The sequence below is a fragment of the Sparus aurata genome, chromosome 14, assembly GCF_900880675.1.
Source record: "Sparus aurata chromosome 14, fSpaAur1.1, whole genome shotgun sequence".
In the NCBI taxonomy this organism is placed as follows: domain Eukaryota; kingdom Metazoa; phylum Chordata; class Actinopteri; order Spariformes; family Sparidae; genus Sparus; species Sparus aurata.
Window position 1 is genome coordinate 25,584,259 of NC_044200.1, and position 22,422 is coordinate 25,606,680.

Below are 22,422 nucleotides of genomic sequence, written 5' to 3' on the forward strand. Positions count from 1 at the left end.
CACCTGTGACCACAGCACCTGTACTGTACACCTGTGATCACAGCACCTGTACTGTACACCTGTGACCACAGCACCTGTACTGTACACCTGTGACCACAGCACCTGTACTGTACTCCTGTGATCACAGCACCTGTACTGTACACCTGTGACCACAGCACCTGTACCTACCTGTACACCTGTGACCACAGCACCTGTACTGTACACCTGTGATCACAGCACCTGTACTGTACACCTGTGATCACAGCACCTGTACTGTACACCTGTGACCACAGCACCTGTACTGTACACCTGTGACCACAGCACCTGTACCTACCTGTACACCTGTGATCACAGCACCTGTACTGTACTGTACACCTGTGATCACAGCACCTGTACTGTACACCTGTGACCACAGCACCTGTACTGTACTGTACACCTGTGATCACAGCACCTGTACTGTACACCTGTGACCACGGTACTGTCCTGTACACCTGTGACCACAGCACCTGTACTGTACACCTGTGACCACAGCACCTGTGCTGTACACCTGTGATCCCAGCACCTGTACTGTACACCTGTGACCACAGCACCTGTACTGTACACCTGTGATCACAGCACCTGTACTGTACTGTACACCTGTGACCACAGCACCTGTACTGTACACCTGTGACCACAGCACCTGTACTGTACACCTGTGACCACGGTACTGTCCTGTACACCTGTGACCACAGCACCTGTACTGTACACCTGTGACCACGGTACTGTCCTGTACACCTGTGATCACAGCACCTGTACTGTACACCTGTGACCACGGTACTGTCCTGTACACCTGTGACCACAGCACCTGTACTGTACACCTGTGACCACAGCACCTGTGCTGTACACCTGTGATCCCAGCACCTGTACTGTACACCTGTGACCACAGCACCTGTACTGTACACCTGTGACCACAGCACCTGTACTGTACACCTGTGACCACAGCACCTGTACTGTACACCTGTGACCACAGCACCTGTATTGTACTGTCACAAACTGAACTGATCTTTGTTTCTTCTCTTTAAAGGGAATCTGTGTCGACTGTTTGTTCCCACAGAATACAATCTGCCCGAACAACACGATCCCAGACGTAAGATTCACTCTGAACATTAATGAGACTTCACAACATTTACAAGCTGGACTTTAATTAAAAAGATAGACAGTGTGAGAATTCTGCATCATACTCTCTAAAGACAAGAGTTTAACAACAGTGAGTTTCATGTGCTGGCCTGTCGCTAACGTCAGGAAGAAGTCGCAGAACGAGACGAAACATAACGAGAAGATGTCTGAACCACAGAGAGAGAGTGTGGTCAGCTGTGATGGTTGTTGATGTGTTCACACCTCAGACTCAGAACTTTACTGCACACGAGCTGTAAACTAGCGTCTCTGTCTGACTTCATTATTATTCATCTTCAGCAAACAGCTCACAACAGAGACATTTCCTTCTTACAGTTTTCCTTCTTAATCTATTCATAATAGGGTTAAACTGACTATTTTCCAAGAACACAGTTTTTAATGTAACATTTCATGATATCCACATTTGAACCCCAACAAGGTGCATGTGACATTAAGTGCGTTGACTTCCTGTTGTCTGCAGAAGTCTGTGAAGAGGAGGAAGTGTATGTTCACTCGGATGTTTGAAGGAGAACGTCTGCTGACGATCGGCTGCAAAGCGACCTGCCTGCAGGAGTCCATCGTACGTCACTCGTCACGTCACTCGTCACACAGACGGTGAAGACGCCCGGTGTTAACGCTCTGCTCCGTCTCCAGGTGCGGAGGTGCTGTGGAGGGTTTTTTGGGCAGCACTGTGAGCCGTGTCCCGGGCCCAAAGGTCAGCCCTGCTTCGGTAACGGGCTGTGTGTGGACGGGACCAACGGAACCGGAGCATGTCAGTGTCACAAAGGTTTTGAGGGGACGGCCTGTGAGACGTGTCAGCGCGGGATGTATGGAGTCCACTGTGATCAGGGTGAGTTCACCTTAACGTTAACACACACTGTAAAGAGAGCCGCTCCCTCCCTCATCACTCCGCTTCTTCTCTGCAGACTGCGGCTGTAAAGCGGGACGCTGTAACGACGGCCTGAAGGGTGACGGGACGTGTGAGTGTGAGGTCGGCTGGAGAGGAGTCCTCTGTGATGAAAGTAGGAAATCATCGTGACAGCTGTCCACACTCACGTCACTGACACTGATGCACTGACTCATCCAACACACAGAAGTGCTCTGAACATCACAACCCAGACGGCCTCCTGCTGTGTCGGTTGTGAGGTTGTGAGTCTGTTCTGGCTCAGGGCTGTAAAAAGGATCACTTGAGGAGCACGGTGGTGAAAACGAGGTCACATCACGGTGATGCTTCTGCCTGTTCTCCATCCAGCTTCAGTAAATCACATCCACGTCTCCTGAACCTTCAACTAGTTTCATGACTTTCTTCACAGTTTGGATTCACGTACAAGATCCCAAGAACAAACTGCAGTAACTGCAAAAGCATTTATTGTTATGTTGCGTTGACATGTCTGTGTTTGATGACCTCCTAAAGAAAGTGTGTATTTTCTTTATTCTGGCCTGAGTCAGATCAGAGTCCAGTGTCTGAGGACAGAGCCAGACAATACAGAGAGAATCTCTCACTACAGTAAGAAATGTAAAAAGTCTCCTGAACCGTGTTCTGTGACGAGTCAACCACTTCACATCAGCTGGTTCTCATCAAATTCTGACTTTATTCTCCCACAGTTGTGACGTTATTCATCAGATTTTCTGATTGTGTTCTTAAATGTGTGACGTCTCCACAGTCACTGCAGCTGATCACTCACTCTGATTTGTGTGTTGCAGAAATTGAGTCCAAAGCTGATGAACTGTGCGGTTCAGCCAAATGTCACACGAGTGCAAAGTGAGTGTACACTGAGTGTGTTTGTGCGTCGGCATCGATCTGTTGTTGCGTACATGCAGGTTGTTGAGGCTCGTCTCTTCTTCTCTCTCAGCTGTGTGATCGCAGCAGGCGGCTTTCAGTGTCTCTGTGCTTTTGGATTCAAGGGAAACGGAACCTTTTGTCAAGGTAACATAGACGTGATGACGCTGCAGGTGGATCAGAACCACCTGAGATCTGCTCACTGATCCGTTTACTTTATTAACTCTGATCTTTTGATGATGATGATGATGAAGATGGTTCTGTGTATACAGCTATAGACGCCTGTTCGGTGGCTAACGGCGGCTGCAGTGTGTATGCGGTGTGTAAGAGGACTCAACCGGGCATGAGAGAGTGTGTGTGTAGCAGCGGTTACCGTGGAGACGGACGCGTGTGTGTCGGTACGTTCACTCATTTTATTCTTATTGAACTCTGATTGGTTCCTTATTGGTTCCTCTTCTCTTCACAACATTTCACTTCATCTTACTTTAATTACAACTAACTGACACTTTAGTGACTTGACAAACATTGTATGTGTGATTCATGAGACAATTCAAACAGCATCAAACATTTATTCGTCTCTCGCCGTTCACTTCTTTACTTCTCTTACAGACTCTGAGTTCATACCAAAGATCATCATGTTTCAGTTTTAGACACACAGTCTGAATCCAGCTGTCAATCTGTCCTGTTGGTGTCACATAAACACAAATGCTGCAGGATTTTTGTGTTTCTCCCACAGAGATAAATCCGTGTCTGGAGGGAAACGGAGGCTGCCACGCCAACGCCGACTGTGTTCATGTCGGACCGAACAAAGTAAAGACTGATTTTAATCTCTGCTGTAAACGAGCGTCTGCTGACACGTTTGTCTTTGTTCATGATGTCACTTCCTTTAACTCTTTATCAGACTTCCTGTTCCTGCAGTGACGGTTACTCAGGTGACGGGCAGAACTGCAAGATGATCAACTTGTGTCAAAAAGTAAGTGTGTCTCCTGACTGTCAGAGAATCATGGGTTTGACAAAGATTCACTGTTAAAGGAAAATGATTTGGTTTTAATTCAGGAGGTATTAGTTACTGCATGTCACTCAAAACATCTAATAGAAAGAGTTTGTCTTTAGCTTGAAGGATTAAGTTAAAGTACTGCATGTCATATAAAAGAATTGTGAATGGATGCAAACGTTGACAAACATGATGTAAAAGGATTCAGAAGTCTTTTACAGGAACACAAAAAATCTAAATCATGATTCTGGAGATGGAAGTTGAATATTTCCCCGTGATTCTGACTCGTGCTCGTCTCGGTCTCTGTCACGTCTCCAGAAGAACGGCGGCTGTCACGATCACGCCAAGTGTAACATGACGGGTCCAGGTGTTCGTACCTGCACGTGTAACAGTAACTTCATCGGAGACGGCATCATCTGCAGAGGCACCGTGGCGAAGGTGAGCAACTGAGACTCCACCCCCTCATTAATATGCATGTAACCAGAGGACTTCAGACTGACCTCTGACTGTCTGCAGGAGCTCCTGACCAGGAAGCTGAGAGACTTCTTCATCGCTCTGATGGTGAGTGATGACTGTTTCACTCTGTCGCCTACTGCTGGTCCAAACTGACTCACTGAAGTTACATCTCTGGTTTCAGACGCTGGATATTCATCTGAGAGGTCGCGGCCCGTTCACCGTCTTCGCTCCCAACGTTGAAGCCTTCACAGCCATGACAAGCAAGGTGATCAGACATCATCACACAAGACTCAATAATTATTTCATCTCTTTCCCACTCGCTGGCACTGGATGAACCGTCAGAGGATCACCACAGTTATTAGGGTTCATCCTTTGGGGAACATGAACATCAAAGAGATGTGGAGATGTGACAGATGTTACAGATGTGTCAGTGTGACAGATGTGTCAGTGTTACAGATGTGTCAGTGTTACAGATGTTACAGATGTGTTAGTGTTACAGATGTGTCAGTGTTACAGATGTTACAGATGTTACAGATGTGTCAGTGTTACAGATGTGTCAGTGTTACAGATGTTACAGATGTTACAGATGTGTCAGTGTAACAGATGTGTCAGTGTTACAGATGTTACAGATGTTACAGATGTTTCAGTGTTACAGATGTTACAGATGTTACAGATGTGTCAGTGTTACAGATGTGTCAGTGTTACAGATGTTACAGATGTTACAGATGTGTCAGTGTGACAGATGTTATAGATGTTACAGTGTGACAGATGTGTTGCTAACATGTGATTCACTTGTCAGCTGAAACCTCTAAGAGCAGAGAAACACAAAGAACAAGTCGGCTCTTTCCTGCGCAACCACATCGTCATGTGTCACGTCCTGCTGCCTGCTGACCTGAGTCGACCCCGAAACCTGACGTCTTTGTCCGGACTGGTCCTGACCACCGGGTCCACCCAGGTGACCAATCAGAGAGCAGAACTGTAGCTAACATTGAGAACATCTGTGTTTGAGAAATTCCCACACTTACAGTTCAAACCTTTTCTGAGGCTAAACAGTATTTTGGATGTAATCTGGACAAAATGGTGAGATCAAAGATAAAATTGTCTTTTGATTTGTATTCGTTTTGAATGTTTCAATATTTTAAGGGCCGCATCTTCATCAATGAGGCTAACGTGACGTACAGCGACGAGGTCAGCGTTAACGGGATCTTGCACGAGATCAACAGGTTTCTGTTTCCTCCTGGTGTGGATGGAAAACTAGAGCCAGACCTTAAAGTGAGTACACAACACTGCTGCTGATCAATCTATTGATTAGTTTGTCATTAATCATGGAGTCTTCACACTGCTGTTTTAGTCTGATCAACAGTGTAAAAAAGTTGTTTGAGATGTTTACTGGATAAATGACTGGATACACTTACTTTTTTTTATTGATTTATTTATCAAGTCTGATCAATAAGTTGTATAAGTCCTTGACAACGATGTGTTTCTGCTGGATTTACCACAGCTGAACCTGAGTGATGTGGCTGCACGTCACGGTTATCAAACCTTCTACAAGCTGCTGGAGGTAAGTCTTTGAAACTGTTCATTAAAACAAAGCGTGACGAGGTTCCTGTTCTCGGTCGTTTGTTCCTTCAGATCATCAGCTTCCTGTTCCCACGTCTTTAGAGCACCTCTCTGGATGCTCCTGCTGATGAACTGTGCTCTCATGTTTCAGGACTCAGGTGTGATGGACCTAGTGAATGATGTGATTTACCAGCCGGTGACGGTCTTCTTGCCCTCGGATGGCATCATGGCATCTCTGCCACAGGAGCAGAAGGACTTCCTGTTTCATAAAGACAACCGACCGCAGCTGGTGGAGTACCTGAAGTACCACATCCTGCAGTCGCAGAAGGTCAGGAAGACTCAAATAATGACAAGACTAAACTCCTTCTAAACAAAAGGCTTTACAGCAACGACTGGGAACAAATCAGATCTGTGACGTGTTGACAGGACGTCACAAAGTACAGCTGTAGTAATGACTAAATCTGGAGTTGGACAGGAAACATTTGGCTGTGGCAGTGATGCGGTTTGTGTCCCAGACACCAGGGGGCACTGTTCACCTCTCAGGACTCTTCTCACTGAACAGACTTTCTGTTTTTCATTTCCTCTTCAAACTTTCTCTCTCTGCTCTCAGATTTACGCTGAAGGTTTGATCCATCTGGACTCTGCTCGGACTTTGCAAGGTTCACCGCTCTCTTTCAGCTGTGGAGGGATGGACGACATTGTGAGTACAACAGATTACAAACCACAGAAGAAGAGAAGACGGGGGACAAGTGTTGATTCAGTTGTTGCTTCTTTGAACAGGGAGAAATCTTTGTGAATGATGGAAAATGTCGGATCGTTCAGAGACACCTGGTCTTTAACGGCGGGATGGCCTACGGGATCGACTGCCTGCTGACTCCACCCAGCCTCGGAGGACGCTGTGATGAACAGACGACCTTTGACCTCCAGGTAATTCCCATCTTTGCATATCAAAAACAAACTAAAGACAAACTGAAACCAACAAACTGGACAAACCAAACATACTGTAACAACTGTCCCACAAACAAGACAGCGCGTCTAGAAAACTGCAGAAATAACCAGAATTTACAACCACATTCGTGATGTTTGTCCGGTGAAGTAGTCGCTGTTTCTCTGCCTGTCATGCTTTCTGTGTCAGTACAACATTCGTACAGTCTACAGTGATGACGGTGACCCATTCACAGCAGGTTCTGCTCGTTGAGTTCAGACTGAAGCAGAGAGTCTCTCTGACGATACCATCCATCGTTTATTGTGATCCAACAGCTGTGATGTCACGTTCTGTTGTTCCTTCTCCTTCTGTGGTAGATGGACTGTGGACTGTGCAGCTCCAGATCCGTCTCAGCAAGTCGCTGTCCCAAAGGGTCCAAACTGAAGGTAAATCAAATCAAATGATTCTGGTTCTGTCTCTGGTTCTGTCGCTGGTTCTGTCTCTGGTTCTGTCTCTGTCTCTGGTTCTGTCTCTGGTTCTGATTCTGTCTCTGGTTCTGTCTCTGGTTCTGTCTCTGGTTCTGTCTTCAGGAGGTTCAGAAGTGTGATCTTCCAACCATGTTCGTCACCAAGAACTCGGGCTGCCGCAGCGTCTGTACTGTCAACTTCTGGCAGCCAAAGTGTTGTCATGGTTACTATGGACGCGACTGTCTGGGTGAGACGACATCATCAAGAACCTTTAAAGAACCCAAACTACAAACACAGACAATACATACCGTCAGTGTGTCGGTACCGTTACAACATCAGAGACCCAAAAATAGAAGATCCACAATTTGATGACGTAACATGAATAAAAATGTTCACAGATTAAAAAAAACTGTATCATAATGCTGACAACAAAATAAATAAACAAATGACCCCAGTGACATCATGAATACTAATGAGCTTGAGGTGTCTGGACTGCAACACATTCTGGCCTTTAATTCAACTAAGTTTAAATTTAACCTGCTCCTCCTTGTGTCAGCTAAGGAATGTAGATAATACGGGGCTCACAGCTCCAAGGGACCTTGGAGGCAGCATTCAGCTGTGTGTGTGTCAAAGGTTAGCAGGAGACAAGGTCAATTTAGGGACTAAAACAGAGCCTGACTCCTATGTCAGGTGGAGGAAGATGTCTAAATGTGTACATCACCAGAAAAGGATAGAGAGATCATTTAGGTAATTTTGGAGTACAAGACCCAAGGAGGAACAGTAACAGATTTAGCCATATATGGGAGATGAGCAGGGAGATAAACCACCTCCTTTCATGTCGATTGGATAGATGGACCCTCAACCCACTGCAATGACCAATTAGGATTAGGCAGGTACAGCCCAAAAGACTTTAAGAAGGCCCCTACGAGGAGAGACGGGGGGTGGCGCTTGGAAAACCTCCTAAGAGTAAAGGCTGAGGTTTGATGGGGCAGAGGGCAGAGCATATTGGCATTGTTTTGTCCAGAGATTTGATAATATCAGAACGCAGCTGCTTCTGATCCGGACTCAAGGCGCTAGATTCTGTTTTAATAAAGATTGCTTCATCCTTCCACCCAGCCTTGCTTCCGCAGAATCATTTATGATCAAACTACATGCCGACACCTTTGAGAAGAGAAGCCCAGAAACTACAAGCTCATTACATCATTGATGACCATGTGATCAGTGATGATGTTTCTCTCTCTCAGTCTGCCCCGGGGGAGTCAGCTCGCCGTGCAGTAACCGAGGAAATTGTGATGACGGTCACCTTGGTAACGGTACCTGTACCTGTAACGCAGGTTTTGGGGGCGTGGCCTGCGAGCTGTGTAGTGATGGATTCCATGGAGCCACCTGTAAAGGTGAACTGCAGCGACAGTTTCCTGTTTCATGTGTGCAGGTTTCATCATGCTGACACTTTTCTTCATCGTCTGTTCTCAGCCTGTAACTGCTCAGAACATGGGTCATGTGACGCCGGACGTAAAGGAACAGGGTCATGTTTCTGTGACGCCGGCTGGACCGGAGAACGCTGCGAGAGCCAGCAAGGTGAGTTCAGGACGACTTTGTTTCTGTTATGTCATCATTAACGATACCTGCCGGAAAGTTTCTTCTTTGATGAAGACTGTGTGTGTGTGTGTGTGTGTGTGTGTGTGTGCGTCCTCAGCTGAAGTCCTCCACTGTTCTCCGTCCTGTTCTCCAAAAGCCGTGTGTCGGGAGAACAACACCTGTGTGTGTCGGCCGTTTTATGAAGGAGACGGACTCACCTGTACAGGTAGAAATACTTCACATACAACACACAAAACTTGGAGTGAGACATGTTCCCCATCGTTAACATGTCTGTCCTTGTCTTTGTCTCACTATGACCTGTCCGTCTCTTCTGTCTGTAGCGGCGGACATGTGTAAGTTCTGGAACGGTGGTTGTGCTAAAGGAGCCAGGTGTTCTCAGAAAGGGGAGCAGGTGAGCTGCACCTGTCCTAAAGGTCACTCTGGAGACGGCTTCACCTGTCAGCCCATGGACCCCTGTGTCTCCGGGGACAATGGCGGCTGCCACGAACATGCCACCTGCACCATGACGGCTCCGGTGAGGACGACACGCTGATCGTTAAACAGTTCAGAGCATCAAATGTGTGTGTGTGTGTGTGTGTGTGTGTGTGTGTGTGTGACCGTGACCTGTGTGTGTGTGTGTGTGAGCAGGGGAAGAAGAAGTGCACCTGTAAGAACAGCTACATCGGAGACGGACTCACCTGTGAGCTCAAGCAGCTGCCAATCAGCCGCTGTCTCCAAGACAACGGACAATGTCACCAAGACGCTACATGTACCGACCTCCATTTTGAAGGTATATCGCTGATCAGCGATCGGACTCGTTCTGATCAAAAACATTGACAAGTGTGTTATAACGTGTGTGTTTTGTGTTTGTGTAGATGCAAAGCTGGGTGTGTTTCACTACCGTTCAGAGAAGGGTCAGTACAAACTGAACTACACTGCAGCGCAACACAGCTGCACTGCACAGGGAGGCAGCCTGGCTACATACAATCAGCTGTCCTACGCTCAGCAGGTCAGTGAACACAACACACAGCTACCGTCAGCCCAGAGGACAGATTCATGTTTGTCTGTAAGTTTATGTCTATGAAGCACTGAGCCCCTGACAGGAAGTCAGGCAGCGTTCAGACAGACCAACACGTTGTTAGTCTGAGTCCAGACATTATTATTAGGATGGTGAAAAGATGTACAGAGCAAAGACGGACAGACCTTTGAATCAGTTCATGTGATGTTGATATTATAATTGCTGTCTGCTAGTCCCCCTCATTTCTGAATAAAAGCTGGTGGTCTCTCTAGGGCGGGTTCAACATGTGTGCTGCTGGCTGGTTGGAGCAGGCCCGGGTGGCGTACCCCACCACCTATTCCAATCCCCTCTGTGGCTTTGGACACGTGGGCATCGTGGACTACGGCATCCGCAAAAACCTGAGCGAGACCTGGGACACCTTCTGCTACCGGATGAAGGGTGAGAGAGGAAGAGGAGAACGAGCTTCAGCTTGATGAAAATAGTTCACACCAGAAGATTTAGAAGAAATAATCTTCAGTCATTGGTCAACATATGTGAGCTTTATTGATCATAACAGTTAAGAGTCATGTGTCAGATGTGCTGATTACAAAGTGATTTTAATGATAAAGAGGCAGATAAATCAACAGTTACTCAGAATAGTCTCAGGTGTATTTATGATGTTTAGTTTTTTCAACCTTTTATGTTTTTTTTATCGTCCTTTTATCCAAAAGTATAAAGTCCTTCAGCTAACTTTACGTAACCAACATGTCGTTCTTGTTGTCGGTTCCTTGGATCTCGGGGTCCTGTATGATTCTGATGTATTGATCATCAATAATCAGCAGATCTGTTGCTTGTTTCAGAGGTGAAGTGTGACTGTAAAGTGGGTTACGTTGGAGATGGTTTCAGCTGTACAGGAAACCTGCTGCAGGTCCTTCAGTCCACGCCGACCTTCTCCAACTTCTTCACAGTGAGTTGTTTGTTTCCTGCCGAGACACAAAAATCTAATGTTTTCTGAATTAACTGTGAGAACATTGAGCTTCTGTCACCAGATGTTTCTGCTTTGAAACCTTCATCATTAATCTTCAGTTCTGAATTGTATTTGCAGCAAATCCTGAACTACTCTCAGGTGTCAGAGTCTGGGAGGCTTTTCGTGAAGCGTCTCGGTAACCTGACGGTCCAATCAACGCTGTTTGTCCCCGACAACAACGGCCTTCCTGACAACCAGGTGAGTCACACACAGGCATCCTCTGACAGCTGCTGTATCTGTGAACATGTCTCACCTGTTCGTCTCCGTCCACGTGTCCCTGCAGACTCTGTCTCAGCGGGACATCGAGTTCCACCTGTCCGAGGGTCAGGCGCTTCCTGTCATTCAGATGAAGAACGGCAGCAGGATCAGGACTCGCGTCGGCAGTCTGACCGTCCTCGGAGTCGCCGATCTGCTCGACCCGTCGGCTCTGGTCAGATTTATGAATGAACACTGGAGGGCTGAAGAAAGTGTTTTACCTTCGCCCTCGTCTTGTGATTAGCCTGTCCTGCAGAGTGGATGTGTTCTTAATGCAACAGTGATCCTGGAGGAAAATAGTGGCAAAGTTAATGAAAATGGCAGATTTTTGAATGGAGTTCTGTGGAGATTTAACAGATTGTCTTTTCATCGTTCTTCATCTCTTCAGTCGTCTCGTTACATCAACAACCGCTTCGTCACCACCTCTGACGTTCTCGCTTCAAACGGGATCATTCATGTTCTGCAGGGACCACTGCAAGCCCCGCCTCCTCGCCCAGAGGTGAGTGATGTCATAACAACAGAAATGAGGTTAACTTCTAATTATTCTAATTACCTTCTAATTATTGTTTCCATCTGTGACCTCTGACCTTTGATTGGCTCTGTAGATGCATGTGGGTCACAAGGCGGGGATGGGCGTCGGCGTGTTGCTGCTGGTCATGCTGGTGGCGGGAGTCGTCTTCATTGGATACCACTTCTACACCCACAACACCAAACCCTTCCAGTTCCACTACTTCAAGGTCACACTGCAGTTTCTGTTGTTTCCTCCACACAGTTTCTCTACAGTGCGGAGCTGATACGTAGTTTACATGTCGGGTCGAGCTTCAACTCTTCTTTTGGAATTTTCTGTCTGTCAGTAGAAATTGTCCAGAGGGACATACAAAGGTGAAAGACTAAAACAGACTCGTCCATAGTTGTTAGTTTTATTATAACTAGAAAAATTGCATTCCCTGCGAAAATACAGTGTGAATGCTGAAGGCTGAACATACTGCCGAAAATGCATAAAACTATAAGCTTGAATTGTCGGGAATTTGCAGAAAAAGCGGGATTTTCCAATAGCTGGTAAGGCAGAAAGGCTTAAAAGTAATAGGTTTAATGGGCTAACAAAGTTCAACATTTTGATAGCTGAACACTTTCTCTAGCTGAACATGAAGTTAAATTTTTAAAGGAGTGGAAAAGGCAGGAAGATGAATATCTAAAAAAGCTAAAAAGCTCTAGAGTAAGAGGGCTGAAAGAGCTTAAAAAGGCTAAAAAGCTGTAGAGAAAGAGGGATGAAAGAGCTTGAAGAGGTGAAAAAAGGTTTAAAAGGAGAAAAGTTAAAGGCAGAAAAAGCTTAAAATGGCTGCACACATGGTGGAGCAGGAGCAGAGCCAAAGACTAAAATGTCCCAATTAGAATGAATGGGAAAATGCCTCCCAAACCCCTGCAATTTTTGAAAAAACTGTAACGGTTATTTAACATTTTCATAGCTGAACATGAAGCGGAATGTTTGAAGGAGTTGAAAAGGCAGAAAGAAGAATAGCAGCATTCACACTAATAATATATTGAACCCTCAGTGTGCAGAATCTTCAGGTTGGAAACGTCTTTTTGATGGTTGAGTTACTGATTATCTTATCAACGAAGAGTTGCTGTTTCCTTACGTTTTGGCAAGACAGCTGCCTGGTTAGCTTTATAACAAAACAGGGTGGATGGGCTCAAATCACTACGTTACTTGGTAACTTCTGTAACATACGTTACCTAAGTCATTAAGTTTTATACCTCATGTTACTTGATGACGTTACAATAAAATCATCACGAGGACACATAAGGACTGTAAGGACACTCCCACACAGAATTTAAAAGCCTGCAACTCCCCTCCAGTTAGTCAGAACTGAAGAAGCCTCTTGGATGTGAGGTGAAAGTCCAGCTGCCACTCAGCACCTGACTGAGAACCTTCATCAACATAAAATAATCACTACTGGCATTTGATTTCGCACTGGACACCTGCAGCGGCCTCCTGGTTGAAGTCCAACATTGTTCTCTACATGATCATTTTGCCCCCATGCGCTTCCTCGTCTACAGTTTTAGTAAGTAATACAGCTGCTACAGGGTTCCGTCAAACAACTCACTCAGGTGGGCAGGATTGAGAAAGCAGTCCAGTGCAGGGTCCATGTTTTATTTTATTTTATTTTATATAAGAATTATAACTTTATTGTCATCATTTTGAAACATTTGAAAACATCAGTGTCCAACATGTTTGATGATGATGTTTGGCCCTTTACCCTTTTAGGAGGATGAGGTGGAGGAAGAAGCTCCACCTACGGACAGCAATCGCAGCATCTGTAACCCGGTTTATGAAGCAGCTCCAGAACCTGCAGAGTCCGACACAAGCGATGTCACAGTGAGTCACAGTGACTTAAAGAATCTACACAAACTTTTTTTAACTTATTGGTTATCTTTAACATTTTTAGACAGATTGAACAGTGTGTTGAACCGCTCAGCTGTGCTTCAGTGTTGTGAGGACCGACTTACTGTGTGATTGCAGGTGAAGGACAAACACGAGGTGGTGAACGGAGGCTCGTACGACCTCCTGCAGGACAGCTGAGAGGGAAACTGCTGCTCACGGCTGAACTGGAAGCTCATTAACTGTTTTCATACCTCTGTGGACTGATGGTCCAGTTTGTCACAGACTGATACACTGAGTTTGATTTTCTCCAGAGACAGCAGCTCTGTCCTGACTCAGGTCTGTCTGACAACTGAACCGACAGGATTCACCATCATCATCATCATCATCATCATCCGCTCTCAGAAACCAACACTAACGATGTGGTCAGGAGCTCTGAGTCAACTTCAAGTATCTCTGTAATGACGGACAAAGTGTGAATCCAGTGAATTCACTAGCTGATGTTTGTCCAGGACATGAAAGGACAACTGGCAGAAAGAATAGTTTCACCACATTTATAAAAGAAAACATTTACTTCACCTCCAGTGGGAGTCTTAAATCTGCGCTTTCATGTTTGCTGTGTAAGAAATGTTAGAACAACTTTTTACATGCACACATAAAGTGAAGACTCGTGTAAAACTGTGACGTTAATGTTGATTAAAACCTCAAACTGTGTACAAGATGTTTGCACGTTTTTTCCTCAAAAAGATCGGTTTCATTTTCCAGAACAAAAAAAACTCAACCATGATGAAGGAATATATTTTTGAAATGAGAACTTGTAACTGTTATATGCAGAGAGTCTACGGTGTGACCTTTGCAAGTGGTTGACACTTTACAGTTCTACATGTGTGCTGGTGTGTCTGTGCTGCTGGCAAGGTGGTGTTTTCCTCCTCGCTGCTCAGAGGGGTCAACCTGCCCTCTGGACATCCAGCCCGTCCACTCTCTCTCCCCCAGTCAGGAGGGGCTACAACAGCTGCAGAGGGCAGTGTGTTTACTGGGGAAACTACAGGTCACAATCCATGGAAGTAGCACCACCACGCAGCAACAGAGGAGAAGCCAGAGACGCAATTATACCAAGCAAAACCAATCAGTCGTGGTCCATGACAATGTGATGCGCAGTTACATTTCTCTGGAGGTGCATGTCATGCTACAGTGTGGGTACAACATGGGATTGTTTTGACTCGAGCTTGATTTATGCTTCTGCGTTGAATCCAAGACATCGACACCCATGATATTTGGCCTTGAATCATCTGTAAACTGGATTATACTGATTTGTTTTTGTTTAGTTAGCACCTTAAACTTTGTCTAAAGGTCATCTCATCAGAAATTGGACAAATTGCAAATTTAGTCAAAAACCATTAAAAGGTGGTCAAATTCCCCCCCCCCCCCCCCCCAACTGTCTGAACTCAAGATTCAACTTATTGTCTTCAATCAAACATCTCCATCTTCTGATGAAGGTTGTGAGATGAGGTTGAAAGCTCAAAAGTTGGCAAGTTAAAGAGTTTAGAGGACAAGCAGCTTCCAGTTTAATGAGTTTATTTTCTCACAGAAACATTCAGATGTCTTCCGTCACCTCGGTGATCCAAGAGTGATAATCTGAGATTCTGGAGAAGATGGCTGGTTTGTCTGCATCACAGTGCCTGCTGCCCCATGTGACCACACCAAACAGGAAGTAAGCGCCACTCTTCCGACACAACAGCGGAGCACCAGAGTCTCCCTGCAGAGAAGAAGAGAAGTTCTGAAGCTTAACAGGTAGTTTGTGAAGACATTATGAAATCAATCCTGTGATCTGAACTCTGTCCCTGTCTTTATGGTCACTGGAGCACATTTTGGGATGCAACAGCCTTTAATTTGAAACAGACTCTGAACATGTCATCCAGTAACTGACAGCAGGGCTGATGTCAGGGAGGAGTTACCATGCAGGAGGTGGAGCCTGCAGGATGTGAACAGATGTGGGAGTCCCCAAGGAGTCCTCCCCACCGCTCCCTGCAGGTCGTCTGATTAACCAGAGTCAGCCCAAGATGGTGCAGCCGGTCCGGATCAATGTCCCCTACACACAAATAATGAAGACATTCAAACATTAACCCTAACCACAGCTTCAATATTGTGCTTTCATGAAGAAGACTTCCTTTGAGGACATCAGGATGTGTCACTGCAACTTAGTTTGATCTGTCTCCTGTGTTGGATGTGTTCCCTGCTCTGTGTGTGGACAGGTGGACTACCTGTTGCCTTTGTTGCTCCCCAGCCGGTTGTGATGCAGGACCAGCTGTCGTCGAGATCCTCGTCTTCGTCAGGGACACAAACTGGAGACACATTCGAGCCTGTAGACCAGAAGGCCAGTTTCAGTGTATCACTTGGTGAAGACCGGGGACATTATAACACACCACAAACAGGACATGATACTTGAGGTTTATGTTTAAGTTCTCCCACTGAATCTGGCGGGCACGCTGAGGCGGAGCAGTGACACGTCAGATTTTGGAGGAAAGCTGCCGTCCTGTGGTAGATTGAAGACCTCGTCCACCGGGACAGTTTGAGACGAGGAGAAGCGGAGGTCATGGACTCCCAGAACCACCACATCCTCTTTAGCTCTGCAGGGATAAAATACAGTCAGCGGGAGGAGTTGAAGTATTACTACAACGAGAGTACTGCAGTGGACTGTAGTACTGCAGTAGTACTGTGATATTCTACATGACAATGCAGCATTCAGAATCGATGAGCTGCAGTGGCACTTGTACCTGACGTTGCAGTGTTTGGCGGTGACGACCCAGCGGTGGTGGATCAGCGCTCCGCTGCAGTAATGGCGTCCATTGTCCTGCAGGCTGACCTGCCAGGGCCAGGAGAAGGGACAGGACTCTGACACGTTCCCCACAGACACCTCACCATCCTGGGACACAGAGAGAGCAGCGAGGCCTGGAGCCTTGTCACAGCTGGAGCTCTGCTTCTTACCACACCTGTCCTCTGTCATCCAGGGGGGATGTGGACAGAACAACATGAACACCTGTACTGTTCAGATCTTTTCAGTGTAGAAGGTCAGACAACAAAAAAAGATTACAATACAGTATGACGTAACAACCTACCTTCTACAGGAACATCGTCTGAATACATGATATTCTGATCATCTGTGAGAGAAACACAACAGAGTGTTAAACATCTTTTCCAGGTGAACACTCAGGTGTTGGATCACCTGAAACCTACTCAAGATGTTGGAGATCCACTGAGTGTGTTGTTGGATTTTGGTGTAGACTCCAGGTCTTCTGGCTCGTCCACAACCGACTCCCCAACTCACCAAACCAGCCAGCTCGTACCTACTGCCGGTGAAGCAGGACAGAGGACCTCCAGAGTCCCCCTGAGGACAGACAGGTCAACGTTAAAGACAATGTGATGAAGACTTGGACAGGACAGGACATTCTGTCCAAGTCATCTTAAGTCTCAGACTGGTTTAAAATACTTCACAGTCCAGATTCTGGACTCTGATGGTCCCTCTTGTATATATCCTCCTGATGTTCAGACTCTGTACGCGATCAGGCCGCGCCTGGCGGGCGATCAGGCCGGTGTTCAAGCCATACCTGGCAGGCGTCAGCTCCTCCTCTGTCCTTCCCAGCACAGAACATGGAGGGTCGTATCCTCCCCAGGTAGTACTGGTTGCAGACGTCATGGGGCAGGATGGTCACGTTCACCTCCTGCAGTCTGTTGACACGAGGACCATCTGATGAGCAGAAGACAGGAAGAGGTCAGATTGAAGCTCTTTGTCTGAGGTTTGTAGAACAGAGTCCTGCTCACTCTCTTGGGTGGAGCCCCAGCCGGTGATGGTACACTTCCTGAAGGGGGACAGAGGGTTCATCCAGATGTCAATGGGTCTGATGAATTGGTTGAAGACCAGCGGCTGCTGCAGCTTCAGCAGAGCCACGTCGCTGTCTTTGGTCCGAGTGTTGTAGCCCTGATGCCTGATGATCATGGAGACTCCAACCACCTGGACAGGAAGAGAGGATCCGAGACACTTCATCTTTATCATTGTTCAGGGATTAAAGTTTAGGATCCATATGACTTTCATACTTTTGTCGTTTTTGACCATGGAGTCTGGATCGTTTAGGATGGAGATCATAAACCAGGTTCATATTTTCAGTCCGCTCTGATTGTGTTAAAGGAACAGTTCACTAGATATGATTACCTCAGACTGCAACCTCTTCCCTAACATGAAGAAGGAGCTCAGTGGTCACCACTTTGACGTTATTGCTGCTTTAGACACTTTGAGGTCCAACATGCCGACGTCTACAAAGAGGGATCCGTATGCTTCACAACCACTGGACTGAGTGTGTAAATGTAGGCAGGGACTTTGTAAAAAAATTAAATGTGAGAGGTTTTCTGAGACTGAAGCAGCTGGAGGACTTAAAACATAACGTACTACCAAAAAACTTCAGATGTCGGATACAGCTTGTCTGCTGTAATCCAAGAGATCACAAACTGATCTGAGGAGATGTTATTTAATCTTAAACTTTTAGTTAATCTCACCCGTCAGCACCAGGTGAATATATGAGTATGTGTCTATATCAGAAATATCTTGGTCTTATCTTACATAAAATAAGACGTGCATGTGAGGTTTTCTAAAGGAGAACATTTTATAGTTTTTGATTTATACACGCGAGTACATCTGGTGAGTTTACAAGAACCTGAAGGTCTGCAGAGGTTCTGATGTGATCTTCTGACAGTGGAACGGAACTAGAATATAAAATGTATATAAACACAGTAAATGTTCTTTGTGTCACTAACTTGTTGTCCAGGTTCATGAGGATTATCCAGGTCGTGTTTTCCAGCCAGAACTGTCCAGAAAGAAGCTTTCTTGTACCTGCGGGCGGGTTCAGACATCACATTACAAAGATGATACTGTTTGTATTTTCAACTGAAGAGTCTCTTTATGAAATTAATCCTGTTGTGAGTCGGGTCCATAAAGCTAAACCTGGTCTGACTCCGGTCTTAACCGATGACCCCTGACCTTTTGAAGCAGTGGGCAGCAGAGACGACCCACAGCGGGCCGATGATGGCGCCGCCGCAGGCCGGCATGGTGGCGAACTGAAGAGAAACCTGCCAGGGCCACGAGTGAGCCCAGGCCTCCTGGCCCCCGATGATCCGGACCTCCATCTCCTGCTCCGGGAGGAAGGACCGGACCCCCGACAGGTCTGCACGCATTGTATTATTATTTATATAATATCAGAAGAAACTTTAACTCAAATACATTAAAATAAAATACGACGTCTCTGCTTACCGCTGAATCCAGAGAGAATTTCATGTTGCTGCACAGTTTGATTTGAAGTCACATTCAGCTGATTCTGGACCAACTTTAAATCTGGACAAACAAACAAACTCAGCAGAGGTTCATTTACCAAACTGACAGTGTCGTCTCATGGCATCACAATTAAACCTGGATCTGTTCTTCTTCAGTCAGGATTAATTCATTTTAATGTACTGAATTTTAAACATGTTTGAATCTATTTGAAATATAAAACGAGCTTAATTCTGAGCAGAGTTCCAACCAGAAACCAGATGAGCTGCTGATCGTACCATCAACGGCAGCAGGAGCAGCAGGAGCAGCAGCAGGAGGAGCAGCAGGAGTGGCAGCAGGAGCAGGAGCAGCAGGAGTGGCAGCAGGAGGAGCAGCAGGAGTGGCAGGAGGGGCAGCAGGAGCAGCAGCAGGAGCAGCAGGAGTGGCAGCAGGAGGAGCAGGAGCGGCAGGAGCAGCAGCAGGAGGGGCAGCAGGAGCAGCAGCAGGAGCAGCAGCAGGAGCAGCAGGAGTGGCAGCAGGAGGAGCAGCTGTGCTGTTGCTGAGCTCCGACGTGTTGGATAGTTTCTGACTGACTTCACCTACACAAACACACACAGTTTAACATGAACACAGACACACACACAGAACTCTACGACACACTGAGATAAATCCAGGTGGTCACCTGTGTGAAGAGCCGACAGACACACCGACAGCAGACTGACCACACACAGCAGCATTGTCTCACATCTGACACACACACACTCCCTCTCTCTGATGACTCACCTGCTTCACTCTCACCTGCCTGATGAGAAACACCTGCAGCTCAGACTGAACTCAGCTCGTCATCATGTTTGAATCATGAAGACAGCAGAAGTGTGATGAAGGTGAGAAGAGCTCAGCTCACAAACTGAAACTGATTCATAATGATTCAGAATAAAGTCGGATGAAGTGAAGTTGGTGCAGCAGCATGAAGCATGTTTGAGCACTGAGAGACAGTTTTTCTTTTCTAATGTCAGAACCAGAACTCGTCTGTGGTTCTGTGGAAACATACTCGGGGACTCTGTTGGTTAAAGAAGGGTTATTCTGTGACTCTGGAGCAGATTTAAGTTAAATCCTGAATCTCATTCATTCAGTCTGAATGTGATCTTCTTTCACTGTGTGGACAGATTTAATATTAAAAGTGCTCCAAACAGAACTCATGTTTGTCTCCCAGCTGATGATCTAAATAAAGAACTCCGTAACTGGATCTCCTCATGCAGCTGAGTAAATCCAACAGAACAGATATATTTTTAAAGGAGTAGTACGTGATTCTGGAGAAAGAGGATCGGTTTCTGAGGATGGACTGATAGCTGTTTGCTTCTATATTAGTGTTTAAAATCTCATATTTAACCTTTAATTTTTAAACAAATGTGAGATGTGACTGACTTGAATCAATCAGATGAGAGACGTCTTCTCGTGTTCACGGCTACAGAATGACTTCACCTCGACCCAGCATATGTTCTTTTATTCGTATCATTAGCACTTCTATCACAGCACTTAAGCACTTACAGAATCTTGACTAATAGCAGTTATGATCCTCAGATGACGGCTTGACAATTGTTTCTTTTTTTTTTTTTACTCCGATGGTGATGTCGTGGTTTCTCTCTTGTGACAAATGTGTACTTATTATAAGTTGCTTTGGACAAAAGCGTCTGCTAAATGCCCTAAATGTAAATGATATGAATCCTGTTCTGATCATGGTACAGTCTGAATGGACCAATTGGATCACGGGGCTGTTTAAAGCAGCAGACTCACTCATCTTGTTTCCATCTCGCCTCTTTTTATTTCAGTTGGGAAATTTGGACACACTGCTGAGGAGCTGCACAACCGGTGAGCTGCTTTATGTTCTGATGGCTTTAAACACAGTGAGATGTGAGACAGATATCTATCTATCTATCTATCTATCTATCTATCTATCTATCTATTTATCTATCTATCTATCTATCTATCTATACAGAGAGAGAGAGAGAGAGGTGTATATATATATATCCATTTTATTTTAAAGGTCAGACTGAGAGGTGGGACAACAACATATTTCATCATGGGTCACACTGAGAAAACACTCACAATAAGCGGATGGTGGTGAATTTTCCTTATTGAGATATTCATGAATAGTCTAAAAGCAGTGTGACTTGTATGTAGAGTCCTGCTTGTGTCCTGATCCTGATCCTGTCACCAGAGCTGAGGGCTCGACTCGCACATTGTACAACAGGAGACCAGGTTTCCACCATTTATTGATCCTCTATTTGTGCATTTTCTTTTATTCTATTAGATTATTAGATTATTTTTTTGGTTTCCAATCAAAATGTAATGATTCCAGTATGTTTTAGTGACATTTTAAGAGCTCAAGAGTATTTTGATGATTACTGGGAAAATAACATGAATCACAGTTGGACCGGAGACTTGTGACATCAAATTTGTTGTACTCTTCACAAGTCAGTTTTGTTATTCTGACTGAGTCCAGAGTAAGAGTTTAAGACTTGAAGTACCATAAATACTACTGCTGGTAAGCTTGTAGTTTACAGGTTTGTACAGTAGTGATGTAACAGTTTGGTGCAAATGAATAACGGTTACTTCTTTAACAGACAGTAGATTAAATCACAGTTTATATCAGCAGCTGACTCAGCATGTTTGTGTTTGTGTGAAGGAGTTTCTTCTACGATGTCTCAACATCAGGAAGAAGAGGAGGACGTCTCTAAACTCACTCGGATTGGACAACATGACAAACATGCTGAACATAACAGGTAACATGATGAAGGTGTTTCTTCATCCATCACAGTTGTTCATGTCAGATATAACCAACATTACTCACAGTACAAATCTGTCTCTGAAGTCCACTCCAACAGAGAACAGAGTCCACTGTACCCAGCTGTCTGCCCATGAGGAGTCACCGTTCCATGGATCACCGAACAAGCTTTAAAACCAAACAAGAGGTTCCCAATGAAAGGTAAGTAGTTTGTTTAATGAACCGTAACCTTCAGCCAGTTACTGAGCCTCTCCATAGAAGCTCTACAGGCACACTACAGCCAGATTACACAGTGTCAGTATGTCAAGATGTTCTCAATGAAAGGTATATAATTCACCTTTCATGTCAGAGGTCATCATTATACACTAAGGGGAATTCTCTTTAAGTGAAAACCTACTTGTTGACCTGCAATTAAATCGCTTTCCTTTCCAGAGATAAATAAAAAGAAGATTAGGTATCGAAAGTGAAACTCTCGCCAAAAAGCAACCAAGGCTTTATTTGTGATTGAATATGAGTCAAACCTTTGTGTAAATGCATAATTATAAAGAAAAAGGCACTTTTAAGATTTCACGTAGTTTCGTTTTCGGGCAAGCTAATTTTCAATGGGGTGCAGGGGCACTCTGATGCTAGCATAAAAATCGCTATTTTTAAAACACTAAGAAGGCTCGACACAACATGAAACTTTGCTCGTAGTATCACCAGGCTCTCTACACATGAACACAAGCATTGAGGACATTGTTTGTGTACGCAGAGTTTACTAAAAGAAGGTTTTTGACCTACTCACCGTTGGA

The 22,422-nt window shown here is 45.4% G+C and overlaps 2 protein-coding genes and 1 long non-coding RNA gene across 4 annotated transcripts in view; 2 read left to right on the forward strand and 1 right to left on the reverse strand.

The window, feature by feature from the left end:
• Positions 1-14,265, forward strand: part of stab2 (stabilin 2) — a 36,116-nt gene extending 21,851 nt beyond the window's left edge. For both annotated transcript variants that reach the window (XM_030440550.1, XM_030440551.1), the window contains 34 exons: positions 1,043-1,105; positions 1,613-1,711; positions 1,786-1,981; positions 2,058-2,153; positions 2,836-2,893; positions 2,985-3,058; positions 3,184-3,309; positions 3,648-3,721; positions 3,813-3,884; positions 4,224-4,343; positions 4,422-4,466; positions 4,543-4,626; positions 5,161-5,316; positions 5,505-5,633; positions 5,863-5,922; positions 6,073-6,249; positions 6,532-6,621; positions 6,702-6,848; positions 7,224-7,292; positions 7,437-7,560; positions 8,558-8,707; positions 8,787-8,891; positions 9,010-9,117; positions 9,233-9,426; positions 9,540-9,681; positions 9,767-9,900; positions 10,182-10,347; positions 10,749-10,855; positions 10,994-11,113; positions 11,199-11,345; positions 11,559-11,669; positions 11,776-11,907; positions 13,437-13,547; positions 13,692-14,265. In XM_030440550.1, coding sequence (XP_030296410.1) covers positions 1,043-1,105; positions 1,613-1,711; positions 1,786-1,981; positions 2,058-2,153; positions 2,836-2,893; positions 2,985-3,058; positions 3,184-3,309; positions 3,648-3,721; positions 3,813-3,884; positions 4,224-4,343; positions 4,422-4,466; positions 4,543-4,626; positions 5,161-5,316; positions 5,505-5,633; positions 5,863-5,922; positions 6,073-6,249; positions 6,532-6,621; positions 6,702-6,848; positions 7,224-7,292; positions 7,437-7,560; positions 8,558-8,707; positions 8,787-8,891; positions 9,010-9,117; positions 9,233-9,426; positions 9,540-9,681; positions 9,767-9,900; positions 10,182-10,347; positions 10,749-10,855; positions 10,994-11,113; positions 11,199-11,345; positions 11,559-11,669; positions 11,776-11,907; positions 13,437-13,547; positions 13,692-13,751 — 3,846 coding nt within the window. In that variant the 3' untranslated portion in view covers positions 13,752-14,265. The remainder of the gene's footprint in view (positions 1-1,042; positions 1,106-1,612; positions 1,712-1,785; positions 1,982-2,057; positions 2,154-2,835; positions 2,894-2,984; positions 3,059-3,183; positions 3,310-3,647; positions 3,722-3,812; positions 3,885-4,223; positions 4,344-4,421; positions 4,467-4,542; positions 4,627-5,160; positions 5,317-5,504; positions 5,634-5,862; positions 5,923-6,072; positions 6,250-6,531; positions 6,622-6,701; positions 6,849-7,223; positions 7,293-7,436; positions 7,561-8,557; positions 8,708-8,786; positions 8,892-9,009; positions 9,118-9,232; positions 9,427-9,539; positions 9,682-9,766; positions 9,901-10,181; positions 10,348-10,748; positions 10,856-10,993; positions 11,114-11,198; positions 11,346-11,558; positions 11,670-11,775; positions 11,908-13,436; positions 13,548-13,691) is intronic.
• An 843-nt stretch (positions 14,266-15,108) lies between these two features.
• On the reverse strand, positions 15,109-19,194 carry ovch1 (ovochymase 1). Its single transcript, XM_030440597.1, has 13 exons — positions 19,146-19,194; positions 18,850-18,930; positions 18,580-18,763; positions 18,357-18,432; positions 17,370-17,559; positions 17,156-17,295; positions 16,785-16,935; positions 16,667-16,708; positions 16,325-16,547; positions 16,020-16,177; positions 15,812-15,910; positions 15,506-15,639; positions 15,109-15,306 (listed from the first exon to the last, which is right to left on the reverse strand). Exons 3-13 carry the CDS (start codon positions 18,723-18,725, stop codon positions 15,145-15,147), a joined length of 1,521 nt encoding a protein of 506 aa, XP_030296457.1. The 5' UTR covers positions 18,726-18,763; positions 18,850-18,930; positions 19,146-19,194; the 3' UTR covers positions 15,109-15,144.
• Positions 19,195-20,685: 1,491 nt separating this feature from the next.
• On the forward strand, positions 20,686-21,822 carry LOC115595843 (uncharacterized). Its single transcript, XR_003986809.1, has 3 exons — positions 20,686-20,715; positions 21,533-21,629; positions 21,719-21,822. It is a non-coding gene; the product is annotated as an uncharacterized LOC115595843 (long non-coding RNA).
• The last annotated feature ends 600 nt before the right edge of the window (positions 21,823-22,422 follow it).

Coding starts and splice junctions, on each gene's coding strand:
- ovch1 (XM_030440597.1), bottom strand. CDS start 18,725: ATGGAGGTCCGGATCATCGGGGGCCAGGAGGCCTGGGCTCACTCGTGG. Junction 16,709..16,784: donor GTGGATCTCCAACATCTTGA/GTAGGTTTCAGG, acceptor TTTCTCTCACAG/ATGATCAGAATATCATGTAT. Junction 15,911..16,019: donor CAGCGTGCCCGCCAGATTCA/GTGGGAGAACTT, acceptor TCTGGTCTACAG/GCTCGAATGTGTCTCCAGTT.